This window comes from Muntiacus reevesi, chromosome 3 (genome assembly GCF_963930625.1).
Source record: "Muntiacus reevesi chromosome 3, mMunRee1.1, whole genome shotgun sequence".
Classification (NCBI taxonomy): Eukaryota; Metazoa; Chordata; class Mammalia; order Artiodactyla; family Cervidae; genus Muntiacus; species Muntiacus reevesi.
Window position 1 is genome coordinate 100,948,031 of NC_089251.1, and position 12,886 is coordinate 100,960,916.

General features: G+C 43.9%; 1 protein-coding gene across 2 annotated transcripts in view; it reads left to right on the forward strand.

Moving 5' to 3' along the window:
* MERTK (MER proto-oncogene, tyrosine kinase) overlaps window positions 1–12,886 on the forward strand; it is a 124,150-nt gene that overhangs the window by 67,386 nt on the left and 43,878 nt on the right. For both annotated transcript variants that reach the window (XM_065929843.1, XM_065929844.1), the window contains exons 7-8: window positions 6,804–6,987; window positions 10,474–10,625. In XM_065929843.1, coding sequence (XP_065785915.1) covers window positions 6,804–6,987; window positions 10,474–10,625 — 336 coding nt within the window. The remainder of the gene's footprint in view (window positions 1–6,803; window positions 6,988–10,473; window positions 10,626–12,886) is intronic.

Genomic DNA, 12,886 nt, shown 5'->3' on the forward strand with positions numbered 1-12,886 from the left:
CCAAGAGGAGCATGAGACTCCTTCCTGTAGGAGGTTGTTATGTTCAGGGAGGTTGAGGAAGAGTACCGTTCCCCACAACCCTGCCACCCCCAAGAAGAGTGGTTCTTGGGGTAGATGTGAGGCAGAGTAGGGTCGTTGGGAAGTCTGAAAGCAACAGGTCTCCCTCCAGGAGGAAGACGGATCACCACAAGCTTCTGCGGTGCTTTCTGTCTCTCTTTGCCCAAGCTTTGCGTGGCTATGGTATGAAGAACCATCCTGAGACTGCCAAATTGCAGCCCTCTTGCCCATGTTGGGTCCTATGGTTAACCTGTTCTATGGTTTTCCTGTCTTTCTCCCACCAGCGAGCTCAGACTCCCTTCACCCATTCTCCTCTCCATCTCTCCAAATTTAGCAAATAGAAGCACAGTTACTTTATAAGATAATTACACTGCTGATTTTGTGTCATACCTATACCCGTAATTATTGGTTGTCTATTTGATCTTCGCTGGAGCAGCCGTAAATAGACTCCCCATGTCCAAGGTCAGCAGCGCTGGCTGCGCTTCGCTGGACCAGCTGTGTGGACATACCTCACGTCCAAGGTCAGAGAAACCCCAGTAAGACGGTAGGCGCTGGAGCTGCCGTGAAGAGATACCTAATGTCCAGGGGCAAAGGAGAAGCCCCAGCAAGATGGTAGGAGGGGCGAATTCACGTTTAGAATCAAACCCCATTCCCACCAGAGACATTAGAAGGATCAAACAAACCTTGTTGCACCAGGACCCAGGGACCCCACAGAGACTGAGCCAGAACTGTGTCTGAGTGTCCCCTGTGGAGGACGGGTCGGCGGTGGTCTGCCACAGGGACAGGGGCCCTGGATGCAGCAGACCTGGGTATGGCATAAGCCCTCTTGGAGGAGGTCGCCATTAACCCCGCCATAGAGCTGCCAGAACTTACATAGGTGTGGGGAAAAGGCTCTTGGAGGGCACAAACAGAGCCTTGTGCACCAGGACCCAGGAGAGAGGAAAGGTGACCCCATAAGAGACTTGCCTCTGGGTGTCCAGGATTCTCTGGTGAAGGTGTGGGCTGGTGGTGGCCTGCTGCAGGATTGGGGCACGGACTGTAGCCAGTACAGCGTGGTATCTTTTGAGGGAGGTCACCATTATTTTCATTACCTCCACCATAGTTTGGCCCCAGGTAAATAGCAGGGAGGGAACACAGCCCCACCCATCAACAGAGAATTGGATTAAAGATTTACTGAGCATGACACTGGCCATCAGAACAAGACCCAGTTTCCCCCTCAGTCAGTCTCTCCCATGAGGAAGCTTTCATAAGCCTCTTATCCTTCTCCTTCAGAGAGCAGAAAGACTGAAAGCCACAATCACAGAAAACTAACCTATCTAATCACTTGTACCACGACCTTGTCTAACTCAATGAAACCATGAGCAATAACGTGTAAGGCCACGCAAGACGGACGGGTCATGGTGGAGAGTTCTGAAAAAATGTGGTCCACTGGAGAAGGGAATGCAAACCGCTTCAGTATTCTTGCCTTGAGAACCCCATGAACACTATGATAAGGCAAAAAGGTAGGATACTGAAAGATGAACTCCCCAGGTCGGTAGGTGCCCAATATGCTACTGGAGATCAGTGGAGAAATAACTCCAAAAGAATGATGAGATGGAGCCAAAGCAAAAACAGCACCCAGTTGTGGATGTGACTGGTGATAGAAGCAAGGTCTGATGCTGTAAAGAGCAATATTGCACAGGAACCTGGAATGTTAGGTCCTTGAATCAAGGCAAATTGGAAGTGGTCAAACAAGAGATGGCAAGAGTGAACATCGACATTCTAGGAATCAGAGAACTCAGATGGACTGGAGTGGGTGAATTTAACTCAGATGACCATTATATCTACTACTGTGGGCAGGAATCCCTTAGAAGAAATGGAGTAGCCATCATAGTCAACAAAAGAGTCCGAAATGCAGTACTGGGATGCAATCTCAAAAACGACAGAATGATCTCTGTTGGTTTCCAAGGCAAACGATTCAATATCACGGTATTCCAAGTTTATACCCCAACCAGTAATGCTGAAGAATCTGAAGTTGAACGGTTTCATGAAGACCTACAAGACCTTCTAGAATTAACACCCCAAAAAAGATGTCCTTTTCATTATAGGGGACTGGAATGCAAAAGTAGGAAGTCAAGAAATACCTGGCATAACAGGCAAATTTGGCCTTGGAGTACAGAATGAAGAAGGCAAAGGCTAATAGAGTTTTGCCAAGACAACGCACTGGTCATAGCAAACACCGTCTTCCAACAACACAAGAGAAGACTCTACACATGGACATCACCAGATGGTCAACACTGAAATGAGATTGATTATATTCTTTGCAGCCAAAGATGGAGAAGCTCTACGCAGTCAGCAAAAACAAGACCAGGAGCTGACTGTGGCTCAGATCATGAACTCCTTATTGCCAAATTCAGACTTAAATTGAAGAAAGTAGGGAAAACCACTAGACTATTAAGGTATGACCTAAATCAAATCCCTAACGATTATCCAGTGGAAGTGAGAAGTAGATTTAAGGGACTAGATCTGATAGACAGAGTGCCTGATGAACTATGGATGGAGGTTCATGACATTGTGTAGGAGACAGAGATCAAGACCATCCCCAAGAAAAAGAAATTCAAAAAGGCAAAATGGCTGTCTGAGGAGGCTTAACGAATAGCTGTGAAAAGAAGAGAAGCCAAAAGCAAAGGAGAAAAGGAAAGATATACCCACTTGAATGCAGAGTTTCAAAGAATAGCAAGGAGAGATAAGAAAACCTTCCTCAGTGATCAGTGTAAAGAAATAGAGGAAAACAATAGAATGGGAAAGACTAGAGATCTCTTCAAGAAAATTAGACATACCAAGGGAACATTTCACACAGAGATGGGCTCAATAAAGGACAGAAATGGATGGACCTAACAGAAGCAGAAGATATTAAGAAGAGGTGGCAAGAATACACAGAAGAACTGTACAAAAAAGATCTTCATGACCCAGATAATCACGATGGTGTGATCACTCACCTTGAGCCAGACATCCTGGAATGTGAAGTCAAGTGGGCCTTAGGAAGCATCACTATGAACAAAGCTAGTGGATGTGATGGAATTCCAGTTGAGCTATTTCACATCCTGAAAGATGATGCTGTGAAAGTGCTGCACTCAATATGCCAGCAAATTTGGAAAACAGCAGTGGCCACAGGACTGGAAAAGGTCAGTTTTCATTCCAATCCCTAAGAAAGGCAACGCCAAAGAATGCTCAAACTGCCACACAATTGCACTCATCTCACACGCTAGTAAAGTAATGCTCAATCAAAATTCTCCAAGCCAGGCTTCAACAATATGTGAACTGCGAACTTCCAGATGTTCAAGCTGGTTTTCGAAAAGGCAGAGGAATCAGAGATCAAAGTGCCAACATTTGCTGGATCATCGAAAAAGGAAGTTCCAGAAAAACATCTATTTCTACTTTATTGACTATGCCAAAGCCTTTGACTGTGTGGATCACAATAAACTGTGGAAAATGCTGAAAGAGATGGGAATACCAGACCATCTGACCTGCCTCTTGAGAAACCTGTATGCAGGTCAGGAAGCAACAGTTAGAACTGGACATGGTACAACAGACTGGTTCCACACAGGAAAAGCAGTACATCAAGGCTGTATATTGTCACCCAGCTTATTTAACTTATATGCAGAGTACATCATGAGAAATGCTAGGCTGGAAGAAGCACAAGCTGGAATCAAGATTGCTGGGAAAAAATCAATAACCTCAGATATGCAGATGACACCACCCTTATGGCAGAAAGTGAAGAAGAACTAAAAAGCCTCTTGATGAAAGTGAAAGAGGAGAGTGAAAAAGTTGGCTTAAAGCTCAACATTTAGAAAACTAAGATCATGGTATCCAGTCCCATCACTTCATGGCAAACAGATGGAGAAACAGTGGAAACAGTGGCAGACTTTACTTTTTTGGGCTCCAAAATCACTGCAGATGGTGACTGCAGCCATGAAATTAAGAGACGTTTGCTCCTTGGAAGAAAAGTTATGACCAACCTAGACAGCATATTAAAAAGCAGAGACATTACTTTGCTAACAAAGGTCCGTCTAGTCAAGGCTATGGTTTTTCCTGTAGTCATGTATGGATGTGAGAGTTGGACTGTGAAGAAAGCTGAGCGCTGAAGAATTGATGCTTTTGAACTGTGGTGTTGGAGAAGACTCTTGAGAGTCCCTTGGACTGCAAGGAGATCCAACCAGTCTATCCTAAAGGAGGTCAGTCCTGGGTGTTCATTGGAAGGACTGATGCTGAGGCTGAAACTCCAATACTTTGGCCACCTCATGTGAAGAGCTGATTCATTGGAAAAGACCTTAATGCTGGGAAGGATTGAGGGCAGGAGGAGAAGGGGACGACAGAGGATGAGATGGTTGGATGACGTCACCAACTCGATGGACATGAGTTTGAGTAAACTCCAGGAGTTGGTGATGGACAGGGAGGCCTGGTGTGTCCATGGGGTTGTAACGAGTTGGACATGACTGAGCAACTGAACTGAATTGAACTTTAAATATAACTAAATGTTCTGTATTTTCTCTGGCAGTCCTAGCGAAGTTGGTCAGAATTGGCTCTACAAGTTATATACTTTTATATTGTTTTTTTAAAAATTGGAATATACCTGCTTTACAATTTTGTGTTAGTTTCTGCTGTACAACAACCTGAATTGGCTAAATATATACATATATCTCCTCTCACCCCTCTGGCCATCCCAACCCTCCAGGTCTTCGCAGAGCACCAAGCTGTGTATTAACAGTGTCTTCCCTTTTCTGAAGGGACAAAGTATAGTTTTGCAGCAGATTTTGTAGCAGATTCCCAGTTCATTGCAATGGTAAACTCTGACTTAGTAACAAATGAATGTTTGGACAAGATTCAGATCCGTGCACTAGCAGGACACACCCGCTCACTTCCTTTGGTCCCAGCGTTGGTTTCATTCTTCACCCATTTTTGGGCTCTGGACTCCATTTCTATTTTTACCTCCCCCACATAGTCTTACTGTTTCATGCCCCAGGACCCACCGAGCACTGTTACAGAAACCGCAGCCTCTTCTAGGAACGTGCCTTCCAGAGTGTCCCTGTGAGTGGCAGCAGGCTAGTGTACTTCTCCGGAAGCGGGCAGGGGTGGGGAGCCAGGGTTTCTTCCACCTTCGTTCCAGTGCTTGGTCACCAGGAAGTCGGTGCAGACTTTAAAGTGAAGAAACAAAAAGTAATTTCTGCCAACAGCCACCACCAAGATAAGCACCCAGCTCCTGGGTTCTCCTCCGGCAGCTCCTCAGGCCAATGGGCTCCGTCTTGTCACCCGGTGGAGTCTGTGGGTCTGAGTCAGACATGAGACTCGACCCCAGTGCCCCTCCTCATCATATACGCTGGGGGATTTAGAATTCCAAAATGTCAGCTTGTGGCCCCTTGACCTAAATTTCAAACATATATCTCCTGAAATAACAAGACTGTATATCCACACCCTATAATTTCAAGCCTATTATTATCAGGAATTCATTTTGTGGGTTTAAGATTTTTTTCCCAAATTGTTCTTGGTGACTTCTGTTTTGTCCAATACTGTTTAGTCTTTTCTGATTTTTGTGAGTACAACATGTTTTAGAAATAGTGAAAAATATGCAGTGAAGGCTTTCCTGGTGGCTCCCACTGTGACGAATCTGCCTGTCAGGCTGGACACCCAGGCTCGATCCCTGGGTTGGGAAGAGTCCCTGGAGGAGCGCATGGCAATTCACTCCAGTATTCCTGCCTCCTCCTGGATAGAGGAGCCTGGTGGCTACAGTCCATGGGGTCCCAAGGAGTCAGACACGACTGAACGACTAGCACTGTCACTTCACCTTCAAAAACATACAGTGAAGAAGACTCTGCATGACCCCAGATAAGAGGTTTCCAAGGGAAAAGCTGGAAGTTTCCATAAGACTTTTGCTGGGGACTTCCATAAGACTAGATTTGCTGGGGATTCACTCCTCTTCGCTATACATACAGAAGACATCTGGAGAGGGATATGGGGAGACTGGTGGTGGTTATGGAGGGAAAGATGGGGTACAAGGACTCAGAAGAAAGAGCTGATAGGTTTTCTAAGGATTTGGAGAAAAGCTTGTTGGGTAAGGTGCAAATGATCCTTTCCTATATCTCTCCACCAAAAAATGCCATAAAATCTGCATTATCTGTGTGTGCTTTTGGAGTTGAGTTTATGTTGGAGTGGGAATTAGGGGGTAAGAATAAAGGACATGCTCAAATTAGCCTCAAGACAACAGCAGAATGCCTCAGGTTACATAATGAAATACAGATTATTATTATTTTTTTAATTAAGTGTCTCATCTTCTAAAGTAGGATTTGGGAAATGTTCTCTTTAAAGGGTCAGATTATATATATTTCAGGTCGTTGTTGTATATTATGTGAAACAACTGGGGAAAAAAAAGACCAAGAATTAAAGTGATTCTGAGAGAGGAAAAGCTCCTTTTCTTTTTGGTTAAATGTAAATTATAAGGATTATAATGTTAAAATGATGATTTATTTGCTCTGTTACCTGCCACAATGAGAACACTTATTTCAGGCATTTTTCATCAGGCTCCCAATTGTTGCTCAGGTAAGTAGCATGAGTAACACGCTGGTGGGAAATTTAGGGTGTTACCCGAAAGGAAGCAGGTACTTCCTCGCATGCAGAGGAAGGGCCGTGCGCACTGGAGGCACGGATGCCCCGAGTCTAACATTCCTACTGCCTTACTCACGCCTGGTCCACAATTTGTACTCTTCATTTAGGTCAAGGAAGTTGAGCCGCTGAGTCATGGCTCAGTCAGGATTTTTAACACCTCTGCTTCAGCACATCTGTATCAAATCGAGCAGCTGCAGGCTCTGGCGAATTACAGCATCGGCGTGTCCTGCATGAATGAAGTCGGCTGGTCTGCAATAAGCCCTTGGATTCTTGCCAGCACAACCGAAGGAGGTAATTCCTGGGGTTCAGAAATGAATATTTTGCCTGATGGCATGTGATGAAATAAACCCTTCCTGATGGGCTAGTTCAGACTTTAACTTTTGTTTGTGTGGCGTTTGTCTCTGGAAGAGAATTTTATGGAGATGGCTAATGAAAATGGGAAAGATGTTTCCTTCCATAGAGTAAGTTCGCTACATACAAACCTTTAAGTTTCGAGCTTTCGAAGATGCGCACTTGCATCTGGTTGTAGCAAGGAACCGGAACCTGTGCTATCAGTGTCAGGCAGCTCGCCCTCCGTCTCCGATCACCTTCAATGAGGCGAGAAGGGGCTGCAGCCAGATTAGTGAGCTGCTGCACTAACCCAAGAAAAGAGTAAGCATATGTAGGCATGTATGTGGAAAGCTACTGTCTTAAGGGGCCTGTTCTTCTCCAAGGTTTTTCGGAGTAGTTATCTCTTAAACGGCTGGGGCAAGGAATTCTGGAGATCGGCCAGAGGCTGGGACCGGCTGGGAGCTGGGCGTAATCAACCTTAATGTCAATTTTTTTCTTCTGGTGAGAGAGTTCTTTGTTTTGCATAGAACGGCAGGGAGGACCTGGAGGGAGTTTTAACTCCAGGCTATTTTGAGCCGGGTAACTTTCCTTCAATTATAAACCTATTACAGTACAGCACTCTATAGCCAATTGTGTTAGTTGGGTACCTAGGCTAACTTTGTTGGACTTACAAACAAATTGGATTTATAAATGCCCTCTTGGAAAAAGAACTCGTTGGTGTGTAGGGGACTTACTGAATTTGAAAAGGGTCTAGTGACAAACCTTATACTTACTATGTATAGGTGATTTTTTGTTTTATATAGGAAGATGTTAATAGTAGCACACTCTTTATAGCATATGTTAATTAAAATATAACTGCTTCCCAGGTGGCACTAGTGAGAACCTGCCTGCCAATGCAGGAGATGTAAGAGATGCCCTTCGATCCCTCGGTTGGGAAGATCCCCTGGAGAAAGAAATGGCAACCCACTCCAGTATTCTTTTCTAGACAATTCCATGGACAGAGGATCCTGGCAGACTGTGGTCCATTGGGTCACAAAGAGTCAGACACGACTGAAGTGTCTTAGGATGAAGCATATATGAAAGTTATTACTCATAGCATCAAAGTCAAGAAACTAATAAATATGAAGGTAGCTAATGTTCAAGAAGCACCTACTACGTGTCAGTGACCATCTTAGGTACTTTATGTGCATTATTTCATTAGCTCCTTGTAGCAACTGTATGAAGTAGGTACTGTTGGTTCTATATTATCTTCTCATAGCAAATTTTATTTGCATCTGTAAACTTTCTGTGTACTGCTTTTGATTTCCAAGATCTTACATTTTTTCTATGAACATTGAAGTGAATAATGTATTATAGTTATGTTAGATTTCAATTGTACAGTTTCTATTATTTCTCAGTTTAGAGTTCTGGATAGCTTAGAGTCTCCTGCCCTGAACTCCCGCCTTACCTAATCAGTGCTCTAATTTTAATACAGACTGTGGGAAAGGTCTAGATCACAAATTGTTAGGGTTTAATCCTTGCACAAATGAAACTAGTGCCAAGGTTGTAAAATATCTTAAATGAAGAAGAAAAACCTTTGAGAATGATTTTTATATGCTGTTTCATTTTTATTCAGCTAAAAATGTTAACACTTTCTGGTTTCTGTTTTGATTTCTTCTTTGAGCTGTTAGTTATTTAGGTGTCTAATGTAATTTCCAAAATATTTAAGGGGTTTTCCAGAGATCTTTGTATGACTGACTTTTAATTTCATTCTACTGGGGTCAAAGAACATAATTTGTGTTGCTTGAATCCTTCGATATTTATCAAGACTCATTTCCTGGTGCAGAACATGATGTGCCCTGATAAATGGTCAGTGTGCACTTGAAGAGAATGTGCATCCTGCTCTGATTAGATGCATTTTGTTGCTGTTCAGTCAATCAGTCGTGTCCAACTCTTTGTGACCCCATGCACTGCAGCACTCTAGGATTCCCTGTCCATCGCCATCTCCCAGAGTTTGCTCAAACTCATGTCCGTTGAATCGGTGATGCCATCCAACCATCTCATCCTCTGTCGTCCCCTTCTCCTCCTGCCCTCAATCTTTCCCAGCATCATGGTATTTTCCAATGAGTCAGTTCTTCGAATCAGGTGGCCAAAATATTGGAGCTTCAGCTTCAGCATCAGTCCTTCCGAATGAATATTCAGGGTTGATTTCCTTTAGGGTTGACTGGTTTGATCTCCTTGCAGTCCAAGGGATGCTCAAGAGTCTTCTTCAGAACCACAGTTCGAAAATATCAATTCTTCAGTGCTCAGCCTTCTTTATGGTCCAACTCTCACATCTGAACATGACGACTAGAAAAAGCTTAGCTTTGACCATATAGAATTTTTTCAACAAAATGATGTCTTTGCATTTTAATATGCCTGTCTAGGTTTGTCATAGATGAAGTGTTCTATAATGTCAACTTGGTCAGGTTTGTTGGTAGTGTTTTTCAAACTGTATTCTTAATGACTTTCTGCTTCCTTTTTCTATCAATTATGTAGACAAGTGCATTAAAATCTGCAATTATATTGTGAATTTATCTATTTCTATTTGCAGGTCTAGCAGTTCAGATATTTTAAAGTGCTGTTGTTTTTTTTTTTGAGACCCAACTATTTTCTTATTTATTTATTTGACTGTGCTGGGCCTCCATTGCAGCAGGTGGGATCTTTAGTTGTGGCGTGTGGGATCCAGTTCCCTGACCAGGGATTGAATCGAGGCCCCCTGCATTGGGAATATGGAGTCTTAGCCCCTGGACCAGCAGAGAAGTCCATGAAGTTCTGTTATTTTTGGCATAAATGTTTAATATTACTGGGCTTTCTGAATAAATTGGCCACTTTATCATTGTGAAATTATTTTCTTTATTTTTGGTGTTAATAGCATTATCTGTGAAATCTATTTTATCTGATATTAATATAGCCATTTTAGCTTTCTTTTGATTACTTGGTGTATCATTTATTCATACTTATTTTAACTTATTTGTATCTTTATATTTGATGTGTGTTTCATATCAGGAGTACTTTGCTTCACAATTTTTGCCTTTGAGTTGAGATAGTTAGCCCAATAAAATGTAATGGTATCATTCACATGGATAGATGTGTTGTTTAGTCACTAAGTCGTGTCTGACTCTTTTGTGACCCCATGGACTGTAGCCCACCCAGCTTCTCTTTCCATGGGATTTCCCAGGCAAGGATACTGGAGTGGGTTACCACTGCCTTCTCCATCTCCTGCATTGGCAGGTAGGGGTTTTTGTTTGTTTGTTTTTTTAATCACTGAGCCACCAGAGAAGCCCATGGATAGATTTACATCTATCATGTTTTCTGTTGGTTCTGTCTATAACTTGGTCCACTTTATTCTTTTGGATCCGTTGAGTGGTTTTTATTCTGTGTGCATTCTTTGTAGCTCCTCATCCCTCTCCCCCTTTCCTTTTGCAGCCCCGTCAGTAGCACCTCTGAACGTCACCATGTTTCTGAATGAGTCCAGCAACAAGGTGGCCGTCAGGTGGATCAAGCCTCCCGTTAAGTGGCAGGACGGGGATCTGGTGGGCTATCACATCTCTCATGTGTGGCGGAATGCAGAGACATCCGTAAGTCTGAACTGTAACAGGTGGTCTTGTCACCTTGGATTTGTTGACCTATACTGCTTTAGGAACTTTCTTTTTGTAGTGAAAAGACCTGATATTCCTGGGTTAGGCAAGGCACCTTCCAGTGGGAGATAAACAACGTTACAAATTGCTGGCTTGCTTAGTTATTCAGCTGTGTCCGACTCTTTGTGACCCTGTGGACCTTAGCCCACCAGCCTTCTCTATTTACAGGATTTTTCTGGCAAGAATACTGGAGTGGGTTGCCATTTCCTTCTTCCGGGGATCTTCCCAACCCATAGGGATCAAACCCAAGTCTCCTACATCTCCTGTGTTGCAGGCAGATTCTTTACTCGCTGAGCCATTGGGGAAAAATTAGAAGTGCCTAAAAAGTTAAAATCCATTTGGAGCTTTCCTCACTGACTCTTCATCCATTCATTTATTTCCTCAGTCAATGCAAATAGGACTTATCCTCTGTTATCATCTAATTGTTGCCTTCATGAAATTTTGGCTCTCTGAGGAAAATAGTGAGTTACTCAGAGGAGTTGCAGGCCTTAGCAGCCCTACAATTTATATTGGGCTTCCCTGGTAGCTCAGCTGGTGAAGAATCTGCCTGCAATGCCAACTCCAGTATTCTTCAGCTTCCCTGGTGGCTCAGCTGGTAAAGAATCTGCCTGAAATGTGGGAGACCTGGGTTCGATCCTTGGCTTGGGAAGATCCCCTGGAGAAGGGAAGGCTACAATTTATAGCCTCTCAAAAATTCCAGAAGATGCTCTTCTGAAAACTATTGTCAGGGAAGAATCCCAGCCTCATGGTGGATGGCAGAGAGTAACTGGACTCCAAAGGGGAGGTTCTGCCAGCAAGCAGGTGGCATGGCACAGCTCCGTAGAACGTACTGTATAGCACAGCTTTGTTCAACGTGATTCCCGTCAAGCCCGGGGGGACATCTGGTTTTGATTGCTGTGAGGTCTAAAGGTTCGGGGAACAGCTATGGTGGGACCATCTGATCCAAGGCAGAAATGGGGGAGGGGCAACCAACAGTGGGCAGCTCCCAGACAGGACCCCCTCCCTCTTGGGAACAGAGGGTTGAAGTGTCACTGACTTCTCATGAAACAGGCAATCTGTACAAGAGCAGATGCACTTGCTTCATCCTGAAGACTGTCTCTTTACCACCATCATGGAGAGCATGGTTCTTTTGTATTGTCACGTTCCTGATCCAGACTTCAGCATCCTCATAGCGTTTGTACAGAGCATCACATGAAAGTTAATACAATGTCCTGGCATGAGAGAGGGGTGGAATGAACAACTGCACCACCTGATGATGTCCAAGCTTTGTGCAGTCATTTTCAACCTCAGGTCATCCAGCTTTAACCAAAACTGCTATCTTTCAGAAAAACAATTGGGATTTATTCTTTTTTTTCCTGCCTCAGTTTACCTCTCAGGAAAGCACACTGTTGGACGCAGTCAGTGATGGAAAAGGAAGAAGGCTTAGAAATCCATGACTTCTTCTGCCTAGTACTAAATGATAACAGGATGCTATTTGTACCGGTCAAAACCCTGCTTAAGAGTTGCAGCTATGAGAGAAGCAGTCCTCGTTTCCTGCTTTTTTGTTTCAAGACATTTGTGCAAGGTGCCTGTTGATCACAGTTCCTCACTGACTGGGTCAGGGGAGTCAAATACCTCTCTTCGAGGAAAGCTCTTTTTTACGATACTACATTCTTAACAGAGGCACATGAAGCTCTGATGATCGAGTTGTGATTCAGTAGGAACTTTCTCTGATTGACCGAAGATAGTGATTCTCAACAGACACTTGAGTGGTAAAGAAACAAGGCAGTTTCTTTCAAGGGCTGCAGGCTGGGCTCCCTGGCGGGTCAGTGGTGGAGAACTCGCCTGCCAATTCAGGAGACGTGGTTCCTGGTCTGAGAAGATGCCACATTCCTTGGAGCAACTAAGTAAGTGCGCCACAGCCATACAACCTGTGCTCTAGAGCCTGGGAACTGCAATTACTGAGCTCGTGTGTCGCAACTACAGACGCCCTCGAGCCCTAGAGCCTGTGCTCAGCCACAGAGATGCCAGCGAAATGACATATCTGTGCACCGCAGCCAGAGAGCAGCCCCCGGTCTCCACAACGAAAGAAAAAGCTGCCCAGCAACAAAGACCCAGTGCAGCCAAAACAAGCAATAAATAAATAAACTGCAGAGAAAGTACTGCAAATCCTAACTAAAGGCCTAGTGATGGGAGTTGACATTCCAAATAAATAAAGAGGA